The 27,243-nt window shown below is 36.2% G+C and overlaps 1 protein-coding gene across 1 annotated transcript in view; it reads left to right on the top strand.

The window, feature by feature from the left end:
• Positions 1–5,230: 5,230 nt before the first annotated feature.
• Positions 5,231–27,243, top strand: part of pdgfd (platelet derived growth factor d) — a 65,557-nt gene continuing 43,544 nt past the window's right edge. Inside the window, exon 1 of the mRNA XM_028045751.1 lies at positions 5,231–5,830. Coding sequence (XP_027901552.1) covers positions 5,713–5,830 — 118 coding nt within the window. The 5' untranslated portion in view covers positions 5,231–5,712. The remainder of the gene's footprint in view (positions 5,831–27,243) is intronic.

Genomic DNA, 27,243 nt, shown 5'->3' with positions numbered 1-27,243 from the left:
TGTGCACAGCTCTTTCTGAAGTAATTTTGTAAAATAATCAATTTATAGGAGATGTTTGATAAATCACAGGAGATCAATTTGGAAGAAAGAAATAGAAGAAAGCTGAGGTTTCCTGACAGTGGAAGGCAGAGGGCAGAGTATTTGGGGAAAGCGTGAGTGTGTGGTTTGAAGAAAAACATTATTTTGTTTTATAAGTCCTATTTCTTCATAAGGAATAATCAGTACATTTTATTCTTTCCAGAATAATGTAGAAAAAGTCATAATTTTTATGGGCATTGAGATTCTTTCTTTCTCAAAGATGATTAGGCTACTATGAAACTTGAAATTATGGCTGTATTCACATAAGAAAAGTTTGTTGATCCACTTGCAAATGGACTATAAATTTTAGACAAAGACCCACGAGTGACGATCATTATACCCAATCGACAGAAGTGACGAGGGTGGGACAGATTAAAGACCTGGAAAAAAACCAGAGAAAACAATGGAAGTCCCACATTCTTCATAATTGTTGTGCTATTATTAAAACTGCAATAGAATGTTGAATGTCAAGAGCAGCTCATACAGTTCAATTTAGAAGCTCAAAAATATTTTTTTTGAATTAAACTAAAGCTTCCATTTACGTAGTTTACATCCACAGAATAAGTTCCTCAGCACATAGATGACAAATTGACATTTATTCACACCACATTCAAGACTGATTGTAAGATAATGTTTGCACAAATACACAATTGAAAGAAGAAAATCTGTATGCAAGCAAAATGAAACCACTGTGATTAAGATAAGCTAATTTGGAGGTTTGGAAAAGCAAACGAGTGAGACTAGAAAGTCAAGATGTTAAAAGGCTCAACCATAAACCTATCCACTATCAAACACAAATGCCTCCTGTTTGCAACGCTGTGCTTATATCCTGTTAGGCGCTGCGCGTAGTTTAATCTGCTCTGGAGAGGGTTTTATCACAACGCTGCTGTTGCTGTAGAAGAAAGGTAACATTTGTTTGCATAGAGAGAGAACCATCTTATCAGCTATGATAATCCCTTTGATTCAAGTTGGATTAGTTGTCAGAGTTTTAGTGACAGCACAGTGAGTGTTTTTAACCAACCAAATCTGCTATTACATCAGATATGCATAAATTATTTTTATGTCTGTGATCATTTTTACTTTATGACACTAGTAGAAAGGTTTCCAATTTTTTAAACTGCTGAAATCATTGCTTGATATAATGAGTTGTGTATTCATTGTCAAGGAATACAAACATCTAACTACAACCCCAATTCCAAGGAAGGTGGAACATTGTGTAAAACAAGCAGAACTCCTTTTCAACTTATATTCAATCGAATACACTACAATGACAACATATAAAATGTTCAAGTGGAAAACTTTATTGTAGTTTTGTAAATAGTCACTCATTTGGAATTTGATGCCCGCAGTACTTCCAAAAACATTGGGACATTGACAATGAAAGACTGGGAAAGCTGAGGAATGCTAATGAAAAAAAAAACAAAAACACTTGTTTGGAACATTTCACAGCTGAAAATGCTAATTGGAAACAGGTGAGTGTCATGACTGAGAATAAAGAGAGCATCCCTGAATTCACAGTCGTTCACAAGCAAGGATGGGGTAAGGTTCACCACTTTCTGAACAACTGCATGAACAAATAGTCCAACATTTTAGGAACAATGTTTCTCTTCGGACAATTCCAAGTTATTTATGGATTTTATCATCTACAGTCCATAATATCAACCAAAGATTCAGGGAATCTGGAGAAATCTCAGCAAGTAAGCGGTAAGGCCAAAAACCAACATTGAATGCCTGTAATCTTTGTTCCCTCAGATGAACATCAGGTCTGAACATTCGCTTTCCAGCTGGAGTAAAGTAATCATTGAAATCTGACGTGCCACAGCAGGGATACGCCTCAAAATTAGGTTGTGGGGAGGTGGGGTGGGTACTACTGCCTTAAGGAATTCAACTGTCTTAGAGAGCCGACATGAAATTGTTAAGTATAAATGCACTGACTCCCATTTCTAATTCCAAGAGATACATCCTTGTCAAAGTTAAACATAAGGTCTAAAAGATTTGTGCTTAAAGTGATAATACTTCCTTAACCTTTTTGTTTTACAAAAAGGAACTGCATGTCTTTTGTCCTGGGTACTTACTCTGAGAGATTAATATCCTCTTACAAATAACTAAGGAGTCATCTAAATCTATACAGTGATAGGGGAATAATAAATAAGTTTAATTTTAAATAAAAATAAAACAGTAAAATTGTTCTAAAAAACCCAATAATTAATTTGAGTCTCTTTAAGAAGTCTCTGGATCTAACTTTCAAACTTGTTTCTCTCACTCTCACTGGTGCAAAAATGCACATAGTTTACAAAGTTCTTGTCCAAACATACTGAACAAAAACACTGAACATGTTCTGAGAGAGCAGGATGTTGGTCTGTAAACATAGGTTTTAAGAAGAAACTGGTGAACAAAGTGTCTTGTTTTTAACTGTGCGGGTGCATGTGGATATAGAGCTGAATGTGAGTGGGCATTGCAAGTGTGTCCACCATTAGCCGGGTAGAGAGTGTCCTTCCTAATCTGCTTTCCCCTAATTAAAAGCCTGTGACTAAAAGGAGCAGCATTGGAGCTGTCTGCCAGGGAAATAAAAAAAAACGAGAGATGATTAGGGGACAGAAAGACGGGAGGTGGCATGAAGCAATGAAGAGGAAAGGATGAAAAGTGCAGAGAATGGGTTGTTGCAGGGTAGAGGAGGGATAAGGAGGTGAGGAATGTTGATAGTGAAAGTCACAGCAGAAATAAGTCATAAGAGGCATAGAAAGACAAATTAGAGAACATGAAAAGAGGATAGAGACAGCAACTGGAGGGTAAGGACATGAAGGGACCACAAAAGAGTTAGATGAAGACAAATAGTGACTAGGCTCTAGTATATGCTCCACAGTAGTTTTCAGTGATATCTTAAACTCTACATCCTTATGGTTTAGTACAGTTTTATACTGCCCTCCACACACCCAGTCAAAAAGAGCAATGTTTGGGTTTGGTGAGCCTGGACAGTTGCATCATGGATTCACAGTTGCAAAAATGTGCAGCAACTGCATGATGCTATTATGTCAATATGAACCAAAATTTCTGAGCCCAATACAGGAATATTGTAACTAACATATTGGATAGTGAGTGAATATTTCCACCACTTTCCTTTTTTGTGATCAAAATATTTTAGGTTTCAGAAAAAATATACATTCAAAGGGTTTGAGTAATCACCTGTGATAGACAATAGACATATGAGAAATACTGGCAATAGATGCAGGAGAATCAAATCTCTGTTTTGTTACAGCAGGTTTACAATCATCAGATTACATTCAAGGCTTATTGAAAGAGCTGTGGCTGCTGTGGACTTCCTGGTAAACCAAGAGTGAAATTGTTTCCATTTTTAGACCACTGAAATGTATCAGATTAATAAATCTTCAGTTTCTCAGACTGAAATGGTTTTCATAAAAACGTGTACTTCCAAGTCAATGTCATTCACTGGATTTGAAATGGTGCTTGAAATGTTCAAAGCTTAATCTTGAACCATACTGCTTTGCTCAAGGGCACCTAATTAATTCCACCATTTCAGTTTGTGAGGTGGACTGAACAAACACATAGCGAGAAGGAAGCCTGTCTACATGCATGCAAACAAACACGCATTAGACATAAGCTTCAGGGAAGAGGAGACAAATGCCAGATCATTCAAGCACACACATGCTGTGGACACATACTAAGTAGAGAGGGAGTGGGAGATATGGTAAAAGACAGATTATGTGCATGTCTGCTACTGTAAACCCACTGCAATATAATCCACTAATGAATATCGTAAGCCTCTCTTTATAGAAGAATGGTATTGTAAAATTATAGTAACAGTAACTGATGTGCATTAACATGATTATGCTATTTTTTACATTAATGTTTCCCTTGGATGCTGTTGCACAGTCATATTTTAAGTGTGGTAAAAAATGTGTTCTAAGTTATCTTTATCAGTGTGTACATTTATATGAGGTGTGATACTTTTTGTGCCCTCCACCGATCTTTATGTGCATGTGCAGTTCCCTCCCTGAGTGCATATGCCTTTGAAGCTCAGCAGAGTGGTTTAATAGCCTTTAATTTTAATTAATTTCTTCTCTCTATTAATAACCTATATAATTCCCTAAGTGATTCCAACTTTTAGGTGCTGCATTAGTCATTAGCCAATTGCAGGCTAAGGGGAAGTCTTTGTGCTGAATAAGCTGAAACGGCAAGTTGGCAAGTTCATCCTATAAAGAAGAAATAACTCTTGAAATTAAATTTTAAATGGAAGTTAAAAAAACTAAGGAGGAGTCACATATTTGAAGCCCCCAGGCACTGGCTGTGACTGAGTGACAAAAACAAAAGCTGATCTTTAAAAAGATCACATGAGCTGAAGCCAGTATTATTGTACCTATAAAAAGAAAGCCTGGTTGGCAAGCCTTGATTCTAAAAAAAAAAAAAAAATAAAATCATGAATTCCAGTCTACCTGTAGCATCATGTTCAGCTTTTAGCAAGTTACAGAAGCTTTAGCAAGGTGTCATCATGGAGCACTTCCACTGAGCAGCACGTTTTATACAGATTGAACAACATTGTTTGGTGTATGTGCAAAAAAAAGAGCAAAATATCTTGGCCCAATTCTGGGAACATATGTTGTTATTTAAATGTACAATAAAGGTGGTTAAGTGTAATTTAGTTCAGAGAAGCTAATAACAGATGTTAAAATACATTGTCTGAAAATAAATTACTTAGAAAAAAAAGAAGGATCTCACTTCCATTATGTAGCTTTGGGTGTGATAATAAATCCAGCTCAAAAGATTACTTACAACAGCTGGTTCAAGAGAACAAGGTATTTTGTGATTTTAATAATTTTTGGGAGAGCAGGGAGAAACAGATGACCCTCCTGGTCACTTAGAGCAGTTCTTCTGGAGAATCCCCATATTATAACAATAATAAAAATATGTTGGTAAAGTTTGTATTGTAACTTATATTTTAATTTGAGGGAAATGTGTGTGTATATATGTGTGTGTGTGTGTGTGTGTGTGTGGGTGGGTGGATGATTGACTACATAGAGTTTATTTGTGACTTTAAAAGTTTTGTAAAAATAAATAAATAACTCTTGACCGCCTGTGCCAACATCTGTTATTGTAACACACCCCACAAATACACACGCGCGCGCTCGTGAATGGAGAGCGCGCGCCGCTCTGTTGGCAAACTTTGACGCGCCCTGAGTTTCAAGAGTGTAGATGCGTTAGATAGAAACTATTTGTCAGCGACTGACTTGATTTTTTTTATTTTCACGGTGATAAGACGTCCGACGCCTCTAATCTCATTGTCTGACCGTGAGCGGAGCTATATTATCCTCCACCTGCTCTTCCTTGTTTCGGAGTTTGCCCTCGGTTTCAACAGGAGCCCAACTTTCACAGCAAGGCAACTTCTTCCACACTTTGGTACTTTGGCACAAGCCGAGGCATTGTGTCCGCAACCTCATAAGCTACTGGAGGGCAGCACTTTTATTTCCTTCATCTAAAGAGTAAACATATTGGCAGACACAAGAGCTGCTGAAAGAGAAGCGGTCAAAGCGTCTTGCTCGCTGGGAATTATAAGTTAATCGTTGATTTGGAAGGTGAAGAGGACAGTTTGTTAAAGAGGGCAAAAATTTTAACAGCACCATGAATGGAGCGATGGTTTTCCAGATGTGGATCATTTTATTGTTGGCCACTTTAAGCAAAGTTGGGAAGGCTCAGGTCGCCAATGCCAAAGTGTTGAGGGGCAACAGCAGAAGAGACGGTGAGATGTCTTATTTTTTCTCTCCACTATAGAAGGTCGCAGCCTTCTTGTTTGTATGGAAGATGTGAATAATTTTAGACAACAAAGGAAAATAAGGTTTTGGGTGTTATTTTTGTAACAAATGATAGTTTGTATGTTCAATGAACAGAGGAGAAATGAGCAACGGAAATAATTAAATAAATGTTTAACTATCCCAACGAGCATCAACCAGTGGAGAAAGCAGAGAAAAAAATAGTAGTTTGTGTCAGACTGTCATCTGGGTGCTTAGATCCTGTCATTGGTTCTACAACTTCCCTAATCCAATTGCATACTTTCTGGAAGTGTGCCACACTTACTTTTTACTTACCCTTGAGGCTGAAGTCATGCTGCAGTGCCTATGATTGTACACCTTCACTCAACCGCAGGGTTGCTTTTAGCTGGAAAACTTGAAAATATGCGAGTGCATTATATTCTGTCCAGCAAAGCTGCTCTTTCAGGACTGCATTAACTAAAATCACTTTGTGTCTTTGTTGATGATGAGCAAAGCATGATGCATAAACATGAAGGACTTGAACTTTAAATGTGAATGTATTAAATGACCTCTGTTGCACAATCCAAAATACAGTGTCTTGAAAAAGCATTGATGCTGGTTGAATATTTAGTCATGTCACAGTCATAAACTTCAATGTGTTCTATTAGGATGTTATGTGACAAACCTGCACAGAGTAATGCATCACTGTGAAGTTCAAGGAAAAATATTGCAGGGCTCTAAACATTGTTTTTCTTGAATGAATATCTGAAATCTGAATGCAGCACAATCAAATGCCTGTTTGTATCAAACATTACTAAACAGAGTCCACAAGTATATATACAGTAAGCACAGCTGTTTTGTAAAAGCCTCACAGATTTGCTAGCGAGCATTAGTGAACAAATATTTGGATTTTGAATATCCGTTAGCACTGCTCAACCCATCATCAGGAAATGAAAAGAGTATGGAACAATTGTAAACTTACAAAGTTGACTCAACAAAGATAAGGTAGTTTAATATAAATGCCCACCACACATCTCAGATTTTTAATTGTAAAATGTTTGGAGAGCTTTTGATATTTGCTTTCTATTTCACAGCTATGTGGTTTATGACATAAAATGCATTACAGTTTGTAAAGTGACACATTTAACACAAACAGAAAAGCTTAAAGAAGGGCCGATGCTTTTAGCTGGAAAACAGGAAAATATGTGAGTGCATTACCACATCAAACTATTGACTTAACTTGAGATCCATTTTAATTCTGCATGTATCTGTTAAAAATATAAACACTTACATGTATACATGCTACTTGTTGCAGTATCAAGAAAATGCTAGTTTGAATGATAGCAAGGGAACTGTCAAATATACTCTTTCTGCTTGCCAAATGATTGTGTGTAAACTGAATTATCTCACACAAACAGTCACAGCTGTACTAGAGTGGCACTGTGAGAAAAAGCTGACAGGATAGAAAAAAGTATCTGAATGTAAAAAGTTAAGGCTTTCAGATGATATCAGATGAACCAATGGCTGACAACTTACGTTCCCAGCTTCACATAAAAATTTCATAGAAAAGGGCAAGAAGATATCATGAAGCTAGAAGATCACTAGGATACATTATTAACATAATAATTTGCTTTTGAAGTAATTATTTGTTATAACTGTTTCTATCCAAAGCTGTCAAAAGGAGTTTTAACTTATTCTCAAAACAGATATAACACAGTTAACATGATAAAAAATATTGTCAAGACTGTTTTCAATTTAAGAAAATGTAATCTTTAAAATTTATTTAGAAACTTCCAAGTCCTAAGGGAAATGTTTAAAAGGATCATTTTACTTACAACTAGTAAATTTCTGAGTAGTTCTTCACAGGCATCTGACAGCTAGTTATTTTACTTTCCATGCTGACCTTTTTCGTCTTTTTCAAACTAATGGGTTTGTTAGTACCACACAGTCCCTACATGCTTAGTGTTACTCTAATAGTGTCCTGTGTAGATCATTCTGTACCTGAGGAAGCTTTGCTACATTGCCAGCTTTGCTTTTTAAATATGTTTGTCTTCATTCCTTTGAGAAGTTAGTTGGAGTAGGAGGTGTTACAAGTTAAAGTCACAACTGGCAATAGACTTCACTCAGTTTCAGCATGCCCCTCCAAGATACCTGTGGCTGAGAGCATCCCTATTTTGGTTATCTAGATTGCTAAGTGTTGTGAGAACTTTTGTTGTACACTTTTTCACTTGGAAATTACTACAACTCAAGACAAATCTGTAGGTCATAATACGAGCTATACCACAGCTCAAAGTGATTTGATATTGCAATAAACTTCATTTATATTTTAGACTTTTTATTACCTTTCATATGTATTGCTATTAGTCCCATCACACTATTGTGTATATCCTTAGTGTTTCAGTGATGTTGGAAAAATGTGCAGCCTTTGGTAAATACTGTAAGTCTTAAGTATGTGACACTACAGAACACACAGCTTGTTGTGCTACTAAGCCAGACTACCACTAGTTATACTTGACATGTTGGGATATTCAGTTGTGATGCTAACAATATGTGCCATTGTGACACAATTTGCATAATTGCATTTGCTTTTGAAATGTTTCAGCAATTACCTATTTATAATAATATTATTATGAACAACTAAACTCATCCTATGCTATGCAATCACTTTCGTTGCATCAGCAAAGTTCACTCACCTTGACATGATAAATGCTTGGAGTGGCTTTGACACCAGGGTTGTGTGACCAACTTTCCGACTTATTTAGCTAATGATTATTTGACTGTGGACAATCAAAGACTTTGTAAACATCACTAAACATTCATCAAGTTTAGAACAAAATGAAAAAAGAAGGCGACATGAGAGCAAAAGTATCCTTCTGTCCTGAATATTGTAACATTTTTTTCCAATCAATTCAACACTTGGAGTTCATCTTATAACCAATGGGTTGCCGGTTTGAGCCCCAACTCTATCTGCCTTACTAGTTGTGTCCTTGGGTAAGACACTTTCTCCGCCTTGCCTGCTGGTGTTCTTCAGAAGGCCCACTGGTGCCGTTGCATTACTGCCTCGCTTCTGTCAGACTGCCGTAGGGCAGCTGTGGGCAGCTTACAATATGTAGTGTGTGAAGTGTAGTGTGAAGTGGTCTGGGGTCCTGATAAAGCATTACACAAGTATTAGCCATTTACCTTTTACTATATGCCTACTTTATACCATATGTCATTGACATGACAAATCTCAAAGTTATTTTCTCAAAATGCTAATTTCTTCATGCTTAGACCCAAGTCACACATGTTTTTAGGTAAAGTAAAGTAACAGTATTTTAAGGATTATGAAGTAAGATACAAAAAAAAAGACTGCTTTACATACACGAATAGAGACCTGAGTGAATTTATTCCTTCATATCTTTGTTCTGCTCTAACAAAAACTATGCCAAATGACTTCGCTATACATTAAGGATGATTGGTGCTACAGAATGTTGTTTGAGCTTGTTATGCCTTTTAAGAATATTAACTAAATCTTATTTTAGCACATGACCAAGCAAAAAATTGTTTCAATTAATTGTTAGTGTTCTGCTATATTCATTTTGCTCATCCATAACTCACAGTAAAGCAGTGCCATTATAAGCTGAATGTGAACAAAACAATACTTAACTGCTAAGAACTAGTGGTGTACCTTTGATGACCTCTGTGAACTTGCATTATCTTCAGAATAATAGCTCTAATGCAGCCCCACTTTTATCAAAGGTAAAGCATGTGGGGGCTAATTTCACTTAAGTCTAGTAAGATGGTTGTAGAAAGTTCAACTTGAGATTTTAAATGCCTAACAAATTCAGCAAAAGAAAAATGAACAGTCCAGTAAAATGTTCTTCAGATTTCTGTCAGTTTTGATTTTGCTACATGTGCTATAAGGTGTTTTTTTATTATTATTATTTCGATATGAGTACATACAATATTTCTAAGTAGTAGAATTATTTGTGTAGAAAATCTTGTAGAAAATATTATTTTACTCAGCTGAACTGCTTTGCTACAAGTGAGCAAAGAATCAACAATTATGCAAATTATCTCAATTTTCTAAAGTCAACACACTTATAAAATATTTTTATGCCACAGAGTGTAATGATCAAAATACCACTGAATAAAGCAGCACAGTTCTCAATTGCTCTGACAATTTTTGTAGATGGGATTCTAGCTTTATTTTAATATGTCACTTGGTAAGAAGTAGAGAGTGCAAATCCTAAACAACTTCATGCTTAGACCTATGTCTAAGCATGAAGCTCAAAATGCTAATTTCTTCATGCTTAGACCCAAGTCACACGTGCTTTTAGGTAAAGTAACAGTATTTTAAGGATTATGAAGTAATCCTTAAAATACAATTTTAAAGTATTAGTAGGATAACATAAAATTAGACTGATGTGATCAAAGTTTTTCAATGGTTGATCAGATGCAGAATTTGAAGCAATTCTGTTCTTAAAGTAGACTGATTGATTTAAAGGGGGGCAGTTATGTAACATTGACTTGTTGGAGGTTTATTTCATGTTATAATATTATTCCCTCATCAAAAACATACCTGGAATGTTGCTTGGATTCTTTGGTGCATGTTTACAAAATCCTTGAATCTCCTGTGGCAGATTTCCTATTCCTATTTCCACAATTATACTGTTAGTAATAATTGTTAATTGGAGCTGCAGTTTCCAGAAAAACTTCTGTCTCACAGAGCGAACATCCCTCCCTCATATGTGCCCCACCCAGCTCGTCCAGACTAGTGGCAGCATTACCTAGCAAACACCTTTCTGAGCTTATCATATGAAATAGTTCTCAGTCCAACGCTTCTGAGAACAGTTCTAAATGGATTAGGCACTTCTTAAAGAGACAGAGGCCCATTTTAAAGGTGTCAAATTGCAGAGTCAAATTTCTTTTATACACAGAATGCTACAACTGAAAGTAACATAGTTACTTGATTGTGCTGTAAAATGTCACAATGTGCCGGGAAAGTGCATAATACTGCCTCTTTAAGAGCTCTTTAATCCACAACAGTCTTGCTATACATCACTCTCTAGAAGCTCTCATAGCCAACATATATTTATAAGTGTGTGTTTGTTTTCCTCAGCTGACAGGTGGAACTTGAGAGCTTAGTTCCGGTATTTGATTGACTGGTTCTGATTAGAGTTGCTTCCATGTGCATAACCTCATGCTGATAGGGACTCCCAGGCATTCACTTGTCCGCTGACTACTGTGAATGAGCCTGTGTGTCCCAGAGCATATTTATTAAAGGAGGTGTTACTTCATAGATATTCTGACAGAAAGTTATAGTCCTCTTCAATTAATCCTGCCTCACTAGGTTCCCTTATTTCCCTCTTAAGCATTTTTGGCACTTGGCTAATTTTTTTTCACCTTTTCTAATGTCTGTATATTACCAGTCTGGTGAAATTTAGATCAACCCCCAATCTTTTCCCCTCTTTAATTTCATGACCCAATTTCTAAAATAACCCATGAATAAACACAATGAATGCAGCAAAAAATATAATGCAAGCAGATGTTTTGCTGAAGTCCAATTTTTGTTCTTTTTTTTTGCATGGTTGCTCATATTACTAATGAATTTGACTGCAATCAGTGTTCAAAATGACCCACTTTCAAAGAAGAAGAATGTAAATATGCAGAAGTAATAGTGGATGCCAACGTTATTGGGTCGATTTTAAAGGTATTCAGCAATGGGAGCCAAGAACATTCTTACAAAATCTTAGCAAGACAAAGAAAGCTAATAAATAGACAGCACAACTAATAGCAATGGCCTTTTGTGGCGGATTGGTGGCAACTTCTGTAGAAAAGTCTATTTAGATGCATAGTCAGACCAGGAGTGGTGTGATTGTGATGTGTTATTCTTCACTGAAATGGATGTTTTTTCATAATTTCATAATAATAATTTTCAGCCACTGTTTAGTTCCAGGTTAACTGCATCTGGTCTCTTCTGATGCAGAATTATTATTCATATCTCACATTAATAATGTAAAAGTTAGACGAAATGTGATATGCTTGTTCAGACTGCAGATGCTTTAAATACTATCAGATGTGCATACGCTGTAAAAAAAAAAAAAAAGAAAGAAAAAAGTCTCTAATTTAGGGTGGTTACCAGAATTTTGCCATATTTATACTGTAAATTAGAGATGTTTTTTTCTACAGTGTAGTACCACGTAAGGAAGTGGCAAAATTTGATTTTCTTTTGGGATGAAAATATTGGAATTGGTAGATTCACACTGCACTGAAAAAGTTGGATATAGGCTGCATTTAGGGTTGAAACAATTAATTCTGATTAATTGATTATTGAAATAATCATCAGCTAATTTAGTCATCAAATAATTGTTAATTGGAGTATACAGACTCTGAACAATATAATTTGCTTAAATAACTACACACTGAACAGAAATAAAGACAAAACTGTATAATAAATATATAGATAATTTTTTCCAGAGCTCCTCAAGTGGAATTTATGTAGCTTCACCTGATTCAAAATCTTATAAAATAGAATCTCCTATTAGACACTTTTTGCTGTCTGATTAGTTGATTTATCAAAACAAAAAATAGTTAACATATTAGCCTTACACTATTTACTCTCACAAAGTGCTGAGTTTTTCTCATGTTGATGTTGGAATTTCTTTTAGCTGCACATAGTACAAATGATTAAGCGTACACAAAAGTAATGCTATGTTATTGTAATATAAAATATTTATTTTTCTTTCAGGAATTGGATTATTTACTTACTTTATTTTGTACCCGGCCCAAAATACACCCCTTTTACATTGATTTATTATCTCTTTAGAGATCTTGCCTCTTCCTATCTAAAGCAAACTTCGTAGATTAATAAATATAATTTTAAATCTAAATCGTTTATGAGTATAAATATGTTCAAGAGCATATGAAATGCTTTAAATGAAATTTTAATTTTCACTAATACCAGCCTCTTTAACATTCCCTTTTGTCTTGGTGAGGTTTAACCGTGATTTTACAAACATTGTTTTGTGTTAATTCATTATTGTTTTTTGTGGTTAACAGTAATGTTACATATTTTCTACAGCTACAAAATTTGTTTTTTTTTTCTTTCATGTTGATGGTGATAAAGGAAAACAGATAAGGAGCTACTGGCTGGGTGCATTGCTAACTACTCCTGGCCCCTTTCCACATTCTCTTCATCAATTTTCCTAATTTATTCACTGAAATATTCCGAAAGGAGAGATGTTTCCAAGTTTCAGATTAAGTTTATTGTCCCAGTGGTTATTACAGTTGATGCATCATTGGTTTCCAGATTCATGGCGAAATGTTTCCACACCAAAGACATTTGTAAGTTCTTGTGGTTGCCTCTGCCACTTTGTTTAGGACTTGCTTGCATTGATTATTTTAATCCTGATCCTGTGGTCACTGCACATAGCTTATCAAATGGACAGTCTGATTTTATTCACTAGCCAAACAATCAGTTTATCCCCAGTTAACATAAATTTGACCAGTTGTTAGAAGAGGACACAAATATGGATCATGCATTACATGTTTGCTTAAACCTTTTCACATTTTGTCACATTATTACTAGAAGCCTTGTTTATTTCTGTGTGTTCAGCACCCCTGAGTGAATTTGGTGTACCATCTTTTGCTGCAAGTATGTTATGATACTACTAACAGTGCCGATTTGTAACCTTGAACACTTAACCTATTTGTATGGCAACCCAGCCCAACGTCAATCAGATTAGATATAGATTTTGGAATATCAGTTTGCCAGATTCACAGGTTAGACTTAGAACAGGACATTGACTGTGCCATCTTAACTGAAGCATGCTAAACCAAACCATCCTCTTGTAATTTTCTAGGTTTAGGTTCGGCCAGCTGGAAAGGGTCCTTTTGCCCCTGTCTAAAGTCTTTTACTTCATCTGGCAGGATTTCTTTTTAGCTCCATTCATATGACCACATCACATCATGAGGACTCCACCATAATGTTTCACAGTGGGAATAGCACATTTTAGGTGAATTTTAGGCACAGCAGTGCACAGTTGTGGAGAACAAAACTTTTTAATTACACACTGAGGGGCTCATTTAATAAATAGGTGACCTTTGCAGAAGATTGATTGGTTTGACTGGATTTTGCTTCGGGGTATGGGAGTTAAAAAGGACTAAATACAAATCAGAACAAAACATTTCAGATTTGTATTCCTTCCAAAATTTGAAAACCATGTATCAACAAATATGTACCGTTTTGAGATTTTTGGTTGTAACATAACAAGCTGTGGAAATTTTCCAAGGAATTAACACTTTTTCCAAGGTGCTGCATAGGTCAAAGAAGTGTATTACACATATATCAGTCTAGCACTAAATATGACAAACGGATGGCAATACAAATGCTAATGCCCTTCTTTCTAGAGTATAATGGTTAAAAGCGATACAGGCGGGCGAGGATCAAGAGGTAGCTCTGGAAGCTCTTATGTGAGCAGGAGAGGACACTCCTCAAACATCTGTTTCAGCAGCAGTCACTCTTAAATTTTCCAAGAACATTTCTGATGCTGCTTTGTATTGTAGTACATTGTTGAAGGTCGTCTCTGTTCGTGGGAGTTCTCATTTGGCAGTCGTTGCGAGTATGAAACTATCTTTATATATATTATTACTAAGATGGAAAATACACCAAACCCCATATTATCTCACTATTGTTACGCTGGACACATTTCTAAGATCTTTGAGTCATATAGAAAGACATAAAAACTATGTATGAAATATATTTCTGGGTTTGCTTATCCTAATGTACCTTTAAGCAGTAATTCAAAAAAGTTTTGAGGGCAAAGTTTGAATAAGACATTTGTGGGCAATGATAAAATCTTTCTCTTTAAGGCCTGAAGTTGGAGAGCAGCTTAGGCGCTGTAGGTGGTTATAATGTGACAAAATGTAAAAAAGGCACTTCTTTTGATATATCTGATATCTGTTCCTACGAATAAGGAAGTCACAAAAACCATGATTTAGAACAAGACTCAAACGATGTTTGTGATTGACTTATGTTGACTTGCGTATTATTGTGTACACACAATACCTTTTATTTACTGCTTTGTTTCTTAAAAACATTCATAATGCCAAGCAGAATTCTTTGATTTACAACTTATATTCATTGTTTAATTTTCAAAAGAGTTTTGACACCAACAAAGTGTGAAAAGCTCACATATTCACTTGTAAACTATGAAACATACCATGAAAAGTTCTGCCTCTTTTTATTGGTAATGTTTGTTGTACAGCAGCATTTCTCATAATGAGGTTCTGTGGTAGACGTACAACTGAAGCAATAATAAATTAAGTACTCTAAGGATTTAGGAAATTTCTTTCTACCATGTTACTACACAGCAGATATGTGGACAAACACGCTCCAAACAGGTGCAGTTGAAGTGTTACATGGGAAAAGCAGTCATGCTTACAACCAGTGTCATGGTTAACTTCCCATACAGAAACAGGTTTGACTTACTGGTTTAAACATTTAATGTCAAGAAGCCATTATTTAGTCAAAGAGGAACTGAGCTTAACAGAGAATATAACGTCTGTTCTTGGTCAGGCCAAAGCTTCACCATGTTTTGTTAAAGGGCACTGGCATAGCAGTCTGAATCCTTTTCTTCTAATAACGCCCTTCTTATCTTTTGCCTTCCTCTCTCAGGCCCGTCTTATCATTCTGTGCCTCTCTACATATCACTCCATCTCTCCAGTTCCTTCTCTTTTAATCTCTCTCTGTCTTATTTCTGATTTTATCTTCTCATCCTTTTCCTTCTGTTTCAGCTGTTTTTAATCAAAAACTGCAGTTCTGTTAGCAAATGTTGCAAAATAGCATTGCTCGTATTCACTTTGGCATCAGACAAAACTGTTACATAAGCAAGGTTAAGGCATTAAAGTCAAATGCAGTTTGTAAACCTTTAGAAATTTACATAAAGCATAAATCTATAATGCGATTGATAGGGCAAAAACTGCATATCTGCTTTAAAGTTTCACTCATAATGATTCATAATGAGAAAAAACTTACAAAGTGTAATCTCAAGTGTAGTGGCTGTGGACGCAAAATGTTTATGTTTATAGTCAAGTTTATTTGTAAAGGACATTTTCAGCAATGAGGCAGTTCAAATTGCTTTAACTCATAAAAACATCATATAGTCACCAATTATAAAACAGCAAACAAACATTACATTTTGTCAAATACTATAATTAAAATCAAGTAAATACACAATAAACACGATCAATGTTCTACTTACTACTAATCAAATGCAGCTTGAAACAGGTGGGTTTTAGCCTGGATTTAATGGAAGTCAGTGTTTGGTCTGTTTGCAGTTTTCTGGAAGTTTATTTCAGATTTGCAGTGCTTTAAAACTGAATGCTGCTTCTCCATGTTTAGTTCTTGGGATGCAGCACAGACTACAGCCAGAAGACCTGAATGGTCTGGAGGGTTGATACAGTAACAATAAATCTTTAATGTATTTTGGTGCTAACCCATTCATTCAACCCAAGATGAGAAGATAAACTCACAGAAGTATTTTAAAGACTGTTCTCTGAGGAACAGGGAGTCAGTGTAAAGACTTTAAAACTGGGATGATGTGCTCTATCTTCCTGGGTTTAGTATAGAAAACTAAATGCACAAAGGTGGTCATATAGGTGTTTGCACTCAAAAAAAATACAGAGAGGGGCAAAATAAATATGTAATCATTGAATGGAGTTCATGAGTGGAAAATCATATTGTACCCTGCATGTAAGCACACCCATGCGTGTGTAACGCTCTCGTAAAGGAAATTTTACGAAAGTCCTTATTGGAATTAAAACACAGTTGTGACTAATGAAACAGACTACACACTTTGACAGGGCAACACATTTATATATTATTCTTAATATAAATAATACATTCTACTCCTCACTGCTGAGCAACTGAGAGAATGGCTTGTAACATATTAAATTGATGTTTGATACTCATTTACCTTTTATTTATCTTTGGCAATGTTAATGTATCTTATCAGCCCCAAGCAAGGATATCCAAGCATAGTGTCCCAATGACAGGTTGTCACCAAAAATAAATAAAAAAACACCCTGCTGCTTTAAATGGTGTGCAGGAATTGAACATGTCATGACATTGTCTACTATCACATTGCACAATGGAAGGTGCCAAAACGTTTTCTTTTTTATTTTATTTTTTTTATTGCAGCAGAATCCCATCAGAAAGGGTCAAACTGACATTTTAGTCCAACAATGAATCGTCGTCAGTCTCAATATAATGCGCTTATGATGTGAAGCCGATGCTAACAAGAGACAATGGACATTCGTCTGGACAAATGAAAACAAAAAGCAGACATTGGTTGCCGCAGGAGTGAAGCTAAAAAGGTTTTCCCAGAAAAATATGTAACACTATTTGATATTTGTTGTAAATGATTACTGGTCAGGAGAGAGCTACATTGGGAATTGGTGTGCCTGCATGCCAAATGTACACAGACCACCAGTTCAAGCTCACCAGATACATTTTCTATCTTTCATACAATAAGACAATAATCTCAAAGTGTTTATGTAGTTGATTTATTTCCTGCATTTTATAGACTTCTTATGTCTAAAGGTAATTAGATTGACTATTAGATATTTCTTCTCCTGAAATGTGTTTTCCCAGAACCTCCTATTTTACTGTGGCCATTTGTTGTGTGTGTTTCTATTGCAGGCTCCAAAGCAGTTCAATTTTTATAAATAACATACCATGCCACTGAGCAGATCACTTCTCCTGTTGTGAAAGCGATTACATTTATCAACTTACATAGAGTCACAACAAATGCTACAGAAACCTGTAACTGCAATAAATGTTCTTGTTTTGTCACCTTTAATACAAGAGGAGCAGAAACAGATGTCCAATTTGGATTAGAAGTGTTACATTTCTGAAACATAACTGAAGTCAGACAAAAGGTTGTGACACTCACAGATTTTAATAATTAAATTCAGAGATATACTTCCTGGAAACAATAACCTGACACACATGCATCGCTGTGTTTTGTGTTTTTCTTTAAAATCAGGAGAGGTTACTCCTTCGTCCTCCATAGACATCGATGATTTAGATTCTGTTTTTGTTAAAATTAACAGAAATCATGAGTTTTACACACATTTTAGCTGAAATGGCTGAATTATTTTACTTTAAAAAATTGCCAAATAGAAGGCTTTAGCATTTTTCATATGTTCAAGTTTGTAGTAAATGAAAAGTAAGTAGTAGTCCTCACAAAAGCCCTTTTCTGGGAAAAAAAAATTCCCTGGTAATGTGTTTTTATTATGGGAATTGCAGTGAGTAGTAAGAGGAGTAATAATGACTGGCAAACCATTCTGGGTTCTTGAAAAAGCTTTGACAGTCAAAATAGACCTTGAAGTTGGTGACATTAAGTTACTTACCAAACAAAAAGGTCACGTCACTTTCTGGAATGAAAGTCAGGGAAATTTAAAAATAACTAAATTAAGCTTGAAGAAACATTGCTAAAGAATTGGAACTAAAAATATATAGAGCAGACTTGCTCAGTCAGAACATTTAAGTGCATTCTTGTTATTTATTTTGTTTTAAAAGTAGTGTTTACTTGACTTTATCTCCAATAAATTACAGCTCTGTGAGAATTTTGTGGGCTCAAAAGATTGTTTTCATTTTTTTTATTAACTGGTTTTGACTTCTTGATTAAATGATATTCAGTATGAGATCCTCCAAATCATAAAACACTGTGTATTCATTTGGCATGAAACAGGAAAATCCAGTCTCCTCTTTTTGGGCAATGATGTTAGAGTGAGCTTGTTTACCCAATCTTGTCATATTAAACAGCAGGATTTAAAGAGGGAAGCAGAGTCACTGAAGTTATTTGGAATTCATGAGTCACATTGAGTCCCATCCCAGTGTGCTAAACTGCCCACCCACCTCAGCTCGCTCACATTCAAACACAATTGCAGAACCTCCCTTTCAAGGGAATCCCCCAATAAATAGCTGTCATCATGTGGATATAAACATCCAGAGTCCGCCCGAGCCAAAGTCACCACACCTCTAAATGTTTGGCAGACACTATTGTCATCTCCTGCTCACAAATATTAGGGTGTTCACCAGTGAGACATTGTGATGTAGGGAGGGGTAGGAGTTTAAATTCATTTCTTTCTATTACAAAAACAAAAACAGAACAATTAGTGTAAATTATGTCTTGCAAAAGGATGCATATGCTGATCCATAAAGTCATACTTGGATTTTTATATTTAGTGTGGGCAGCTGATGAACAAATCTAGAAAGAACCTGAAGGGCACAGAAGAGGAGGGGCGAAAAGGTGTTTGGAAAAAGATATGCCTAGTTCAAAGACCGGTCTCTCCACTTTTCTGCTTCATCAGCTTCCAAAGAGATAGAGAGGACCAATGGCAGGCCAAATTGATGGAGTATAAAAGAAGAGATGGATGAAAGCAGGAATGATTGAGGAGTGGAGAGGAGAGATAAGACATTTCTGGAAAGGGAGAGCAGAGCCAAGTATAGTATCAAACATAAGCAGATTATCTGATCTCAACATCTGATCAGAATCGAAGCCAAATGAGATAAAAATACAGGATCATGACTTTTTTTAAAATTCATTCTGTGTGCTCAGGGAAGTCAATGTAATTTAGCTTCTTAATCTCATACCTTCAATATGATTCTTAAAATATAGAAAATACAAAAGAAAATCCGTTGCTTTGACCAGATGTATACCAAAGATTATACCTATGAAGACAAACAAGATTTACATATTATACAGATTTTTGTGCTTACTTATTGTCTAAAGGTTATGCTTTGCAACCTGAGAAAATCTTGAAATAATAAGTCAATATACAACCTTTATTTATTTTATTTTTTTTACAGAAATCCAGCCTCGGAAGTTATGCGGGAATCTTTTACAGCTAGTGTTCATTTGAACAATTGGGCATTAATTGAAACAATACTAGAAATTCTCTCAAACAAAATACCTCAGTCCATACAAGCAAACCCCAACACAAATGTTTAAATGATAATCATAGCGGAAAAAATGCCAACTTGCACTTTTGAGCTGCTGACATTTTGTTTTTTGGACTTATTGTTCCTAATGACTTGTCTGATGTAATAAATTACCTGAGGAAAGCTGGATAGGGGTCAAAATTACAGCCATTAACTTCTTCTGTGGGTCGTTAGGTATGTGAACCATATTGCAAAAAAAGAAAAAAAAACATTTAATGGGGATAAGAGACAGTGCAAACGTTTTGCATTCAGCTGAAAATTACTATTATGGACCTAATAGAGGGCATTAGCTAGTATGAGTGTACAATGGCTTAATAACCTTCAGCAAAATACAAGTATTATACAAAACAGTGCTACATGAAAAGTGTGATGGTGGTTCTGTGGCCTCCAAGCCATGACTATCTTCGGTTTTCACTATTTGACAAATATCTGAATAGCTGTGTTTCTAAGAGAAGGCTTTTCATAATCTTCCAGAAATAGAAAATGTTTTTCTGAAGAAAAAAAAAAAAGGCATTCGGGCGACATAAATAAATGCTCCGAAACATCTCCATATCTATATTTTTTATCTATAAAGAACTTTAATGCCCTGCGACAGACTGGCGACCTGTCCAGGGTGAACCCCGCCTCTCGCTCGGAACGTTAGCTGGAGATAGACACCAGCACCTCCCGACCCCAGTAGGGACAAGGGTGTAAGAAAATGGATGGATAGATGGAAATAACTATAATGCTTGCCATTTAAACAATATTATCTGCACTTATGCAGTCCTGTAGCATCATCGGTGCTGAAAAAATGTCAGATTTTCTTTTTTAGCCTGGAGGCACAGAATTCACAATTTCCAAAGAAAATAGTTTGTTTGCAAAGTTGTGAATTGTGCAGACTCATTTATCTCTTCTAATGTGTATTGTCTTCCTTTGGCAATAATAACTCAATTTACCATCCAATAAAGCACTTCTGAAAATGAGCCGAGTTGGGGACACAGTGAAGGAGAATTAGGAAGCAGGCTAGAGGGTGTTAGAAAGACAGATGTTTAGTTTTTGTGGAGCACAGTAAGCCTTGGCAGCGGAAGCATCTGAGTTTCAGTGGATGTAGTTAAAAAAAGGAAAATATGACACAGAAAGCAAGCAGTATTTGCATAAAACAAACATTGTCAAGAGAAGGACAAAGTGAAATCGTTAGAAATTAGAAATGAGTGAGCAAAGGGAGAATTAAGAGAACAAGAAGACTAAACAAGGACAAGGTCTTGAGTGGAAGATTAGGACAAGCAGCTTGCAGCCAAGAAGAAAAGGCAAAGAAAATGAAGGGGAAATTCTGCAGCCTGCCTATATGTGAGTTTCACAGAAAACAGCTGACAAGTGCATGAACAAAAGAGCTGATGAAAGATGGAGTCGGGAAAGGGATGAAATGAGACAACAGAAATAGAGCATGATGGATATGAAAGAGACACAGTAGAGGTGTGAAAAAAGCAGTGATGTGGGAGAGAGTGCATGTTATCACAAAAGAGAAACATGAGAACCAGGGTTGTGCTGCATAAGCAGAGACGGGGAAAAAATTAACCAGATTGTGATAAGACAAGTACAGAGGGAGAGATGGCTTTAGGAGGGATTCAGAGGTTCCCTAAAACTTAAATAAAACACTGATGAATGAGAAATGAAGTACAACACATGGGAGTAAAACAGCATGCATGAGGCAGCATGTGCTTTGAAAGTATGTAGATTAAGTGCATAGTGATCTTCTCTAAGTGTTGGCTCTGTCCCAGTCCTTAACAAACAAAGCTTATGTGGGTAAACAGCAAAGAGATGAAAAACCTGCTGATGTGCTGGTGGGAGTGTGTTTAAGATTCAAAGATGAGGGAAAGGCTGCTTGTTCATGTGTTTGAGAATAGATTTTGGATGACATTATTCCCCAAACTATAGAATGTAGTAGCTCAAATATTACTCACAATGTAATTGCCACTAAAACACATATAATGCTGGTGAGAACTTTAAATATTCTCATCAAATATTCAGCATCAATTTTTAAGTAATTTGGGGATTTTACTGATACAGTTGAACATTTTCCTTTTCCAGAATGTAGGGACTATATAACAGAAAACTGCTATGAGCAGAAAAACAAGAATTGCGTGCAAAACGTACATGTAGCTTTAAATGTATGCATACACTATTAACAATATTTGGTTGAACATCCCTTAGGAAATTGCAGACTGCTGACATTTCATTGCCGTCAACAACTTTTGATCTACCTAGATATTTAACTTGTCTTCCCATCAGAACTTATAAAAATTAATTAGCTTCCCAGTAAAGGTTCGGTTTATAAACCTAGTCTGTTACTCTTCAAAAGAGTGAGAAGTCAGAAGCTATTTTCTAAGATTGATATTAGCACCCTCCAAAAACTAGCCTTGATGTGTCTTTGAGATCACTGTCCATTTTGTGACACGCAGTTATGTCAAGGTTTCACTCTACTGACCAAAACAGTCTCCTCAAATGAAAAGAAATGTGTTGTGTTTGTTTAGGAGGAACTCAGGCTCACCCCATCACACCCTAAAAGGTGCTAAACACTTGTATAACTGCCTACAGTGAAGTGATTGACTAAGAGGCTGCTGACCAAAAAGGTGCCTACTTTAATATTATCTTCCAGCATGACTGAAAATTACAACTACTCACATGGACAAACCAACTACCTTGAGAAAGGTTTTGAGATAAAAAGATGAAAAGATATGCAGAAAGAGATAAAAATTGAACTGTTAAATTGACTACTCTTAAAAGCCAGGTCTGTTGCAGATAACAAGTCATTTTAAAGGAGCTCTAACATTTCTGACTGGTTCAAATACCCTGAACCAGTCCAGAAGCCAAATAACAAGCTTTTATCACTTCTTAATGGACATTCATCCAACTATGATCATGGATGTACACATTGCTTTGACCCTGTATCTATAATGTTGATTGTGAGATTTAAATAAATAAGTTCAAACTTTTTCATTTGACTGAAGGTTGCGTATTTTAAAACAAATATTGCCCAGGAGAAAGGAAAATAATATTTGAAGTTCAAAACTAACATGGCATTTATTCTCATAATTTCTGTACATGAACTTGTGCTTGGCTATGTATGTACATTGCTTATAGAGTTAGTTAGACTGGTACATCAAGCACAGACATCCCCAATGCCAATGTCGGCATCCACAGTCTACAAGAAATATTTTTTTCAGAGATGTTACATGAATGAGCAGAGTCCTGAAACACTTGACAGCTGAATGAGTGGAAGTACTTTGCACCAATCTGACAGTTGAAAAGAATATGATAAAAGGTTAAAAACAACAAATAAAGCACTAATATATATATAACAATTCAAGCTGCTGATTGTACGCCTATAAGGATCCTTAGGAATTAGACTTGCTTTATGTTTTCAGCAGCACAGATGGTTGGCTTGACCTGCAGGTTTGTCCTCTTAGGCTTCAGTCTTTTATGTTTATCTCCCCAATGCAGTATGTTTATGCATTCAGCTCTAGCTCCCTCTGCGCTTATGGGAGCTGCTGCTTAAAAATTGTTCACATCCACAGACAAAGTCTCCAGTTATTCTGAAAAACACTGAATATCGGCTCTGTTTGCATCATATAGTAAATGTGCAGTGGGGGAAAGGATTATCAGCCTCAAGAGTATGGCAGATGTTTTCACTCTGTGAAGTTGTTATTATTATAGCAAATAGTCTTCATAGAGACACATAATGAGGCAGCGACTACCACAGAGTCTTGCACGTCTTTTTTGACAGATTTTATCAGCACAATAACACAGCAACTGTACAATACATATAAACAATGTGCGGCTAGAATCAGACTGAAGACCTGGCTAAAATAAAGTCTTTGTCCAAATAATCAGGATGGTTCTATAAGTTTTGCATTAATAAATGAAATCATTTGTTGAAAACTGAATTTGTTTACCTTTGCTATGTTTCTTTGGCTTTCTCTGGAATTTTACAAATTGGTTCTTTAGGGTCACTCTGGCTTTCTCTGAGGGCTCAAAAACATGCATATTAGGTTAATTGGTCCATCTAGCAGATGCCTTTTGGTGTGATTGTGTGTGCATGGCTATTTGCTTTGTGTCTCTCTATGTTGCCATGTGATGGAATGGCATCCATTTCAGGGTATGCCTCACAATCTGACTGAGGTTAATAGGGTAAACAAAATGGAAAGATGAACTTTTAGAAAAAGGATTTTTCATTGAGTTTGTTAAACTGTCTTGGCTCCCACTTGACAGCAATCCAGTAATGCAAGAGGTTGGAGTGTTTTATCAAGAAAAAAATCAGAAAAGAGTAAAGCATTTTAAATGTTTTCACTTCCTCCTAAAACACTAGAGACACACACCCCTCCCCACTAAAAGAACCTTGAAATGAGCAAAATAGTGTTTGCAGGACTATGCAATAGTAAGAACATGACAAGTGTCAAAAGTGACACTACAGAAAGATGAGAGCAGAAGCTGCTTTCACCCCCAGGAGAGGCATCCCAGCTGAAGAAAAAAGATAAACAGTGTATGTTTTATACTGCGTGTGTGCGTTGAAAAAAGTCTGCGTTTGAGACATCCTCTAGTGCACTGAGAGAGCTACGTCTTTGTTACTCTGACAATGCTGCCCTGACACATTTGAAAAAGACTTTTTCCCCCCCTCCTCTGTCAAACACTTTTATCTTTCCTTCTCTAACTGTCAGCGTTTCGTCCCCCTCCTCTCTGATTCTTTATTTGTACATCTCAGCATTTCTTCTGCTGCCCCCATACCCCCAATCTCTGAGTTGTCTTCATTAGTTTTCTCTTCTGGTTTCATTTCATAGTCAACTCTTTGTTGAGTCTTAGTTTTTTTTTTTTTTGTTGTTTTTTTTTGGTATCTTGGAAGCACAGAGTGAGGAAGAGTTAGATGCAAACATGGGGAGAAAAGCAGAGAATATGCAGTGTGGAGAAGAGAGGATTGGGGATAGGGGACACTGACATGAGAAAAGGCGTTTTTAGAGTGCTATCAGAATAATGAAATGATAGGCAGAAAGCTTGAAGCTAAAAGAGAAAAATGGTTACAAAGAGGAATAAAAAACAGCAGAAGGATGAAGTTATGTGCTACTGCAGCGCCTGCAGCAGGATAAGTGATCCCTGCGGTAGATAGAAGGTCAGACACACACTTGACAGTCAGATCGCAGCTTAACCCTGCATTATAACTGCACACATGCAGGCAACGCTGCACTTGGGCACATGCTCCCTGACACAAACGTATACAAATGTACACTCACAGACACATCCAGATGATGCAAGGCAGACGGCCTGGGAGCAGGATGGCTGTCAAAACAACAGCATCTGCTCAGCATCAAACACAACGCTCCAAGCAAACACACACAAGCATATATCCAGCAAACAGCGCCCAAGCAGTCCTTAGAGGGATCAACTCTGATTTTTGATAAACTAATGCAAGCCCAGCTGGGGCCTGGCAAACACACTCAAACTCACACACTTTAAGAGTGCAAGGTGCACATAGCTCTAACCATTTCACACTGTTTTAAATGTAATCGTTACATTTAAAATCGTTATTTTTAAATGAAGAACTGCAAATATCGGTTTATGGAAACCTTTTATTTTTTGTTTTCTTATTTTGTGGTGTTATGCAGAAATATTTAAGCCCTTTTGCCCTTTTCACATTTTGTTAAGTTCCTATCACAGACATCAGTGCATTTTATTGGACGTTTATGTGATAGAGCATCACAAATGATGGCTTAATTGCGTACAGGGAAGCTAAGGATACATGGTTTTCAGTTTGTTTTTCTAATAAAAATCTTAGAATTTTGGTGTGCATGTGTACTTAGTCCATGTGTATATTGCCCAATACGAATGCAATTTCCATCATCTAGAGACTGATATTTATGTCAACTTTTCTTTGCAAAAATAAACTCAAGCTCAGTCAGATTGGCTGGAGAGCATCAGTGGCCTAAACACGTATGTTTAGGTCTAGCCTTGATTCCTCAATTGGATTTAGGCCTAATTTTCAACTGTTTCAATCTGTCACATGAACATGTTCCTCTAAACCATTTCACTGTACCTCTGGTTGTATGTTTAGGCTCCTTGTCCTGTTGGAAGGTCGACCGCTGTCCTCTTAAGTATTTTGCAGACTCCAATGTATTAAACTCAATCACCTCTTCCCAACCATCTCCAATCTAAACATGATGATCCTCACAGGCTGCTGCCAGTATTATGTATCACTGTGAGAATTTTATTTGTGTAAAAACTCAAAACCTTGTCCCCTTTACATATTTTTCCACCTGAGCTGCTGATATTGCTAACTCCTCCAGACTTAGTCTTCACTTATTAATGCTCTCTGTAGTCAGTTGGTAAGTTTCTCCTAAGTTGTTAAATGTGCTGTACTCTTTGTTATAACATGAAGGATTAAACAAGTGATATTATGGTTGTAATGTGACAAAAACAAATGTATTAGTAGTTGCAAGTCAGTGTATCATTGCAAACACTGGTGCCTCAAAATTTCTGAATAGATCCAGATAAAGGTAGACGGAAAAGTTAAATAAAATTTAAATAATCTCTTAATTGCTTGTAATCCAGAAAACACATAATGTAGTCAAGGTATTTATACTTTTTGCGATTGTGACCTCATTCAACTTTCATTAATTGTTAAAAAGTTAGCACATTAACTTTGCCATTCAAGGAGCATTTATCATCAACGATAGATACATCAAAGACACAAGCCAAAAGTTAGTATCACCAAGTTCTATTTTATTTTATTTTTTGCTTCATTGGGTCTACAATATTGATGCAATTTTTAAATCTTCCATCTTATCTAATTTGTCCTAAAATAGATGAATTAGTGCCCTTTATTTCTCTTCACTATACAGAGACATTTTATTGTTTTTGGACAGCAGTACTTTGTCCTTGAGGCCTGATTTGTCACAAAATGCTTTAAAAATGCACGAAGTCAGTAATCTGACCACAGTGGGGAGATACTGTTAGTCAGCAGGTCCTGTGGTTTACTCACAGAGGGAGAGAGAGCTGCTTGGTCAGGGAAAGAGGAAAACACACATTTATTAATAAAAAGAGATTGATGTAGTCAAAATAATCTGGAAATAATACTTCAAAAAGGCAGAGATCAAAAGTGGCAAGAATTAAGACATGCAATGAAACATTGTCATACTCAAAGCGGTGAGGTTTTGAAAGGAGATAAGAATAAAACCTTTTTTCTTTAAATCAAGAAACCTTTCAGCGACTTTACTGAACTGACCTGATCTCTCAGTTGTGTTCCTCGATCAATAAACACTAACGTGATTGTCACCTCATTAGCCAAAAGGACTTAGCTTCACCTTCCAGTTAATGTCCAGTTCTGGCCGGTGTAGCATCGGTGTAGTTTGCTGAGTTTGCTCAGTAAGCAAGGACTTTGTCTTTTAT

The sequence above is a fragment of the Xiphophorus couchianus genome, chromosome 18 (genome assembly GCF_001444195.1).
Source record: "Xiphophorus couchianus chromosome 18, X_couchianus-1.0, whole genome shotgun sequence".
NCBI lineage: Eukaryota > Metazoa > Chordata > Actinopteri > Cyprinodontiformes > Poeciliidae > Xiphophorus > Xiphophorus couchianus.
This window is presented reverse-complemented; position numbering and strand designations above follow the sequence as displayed.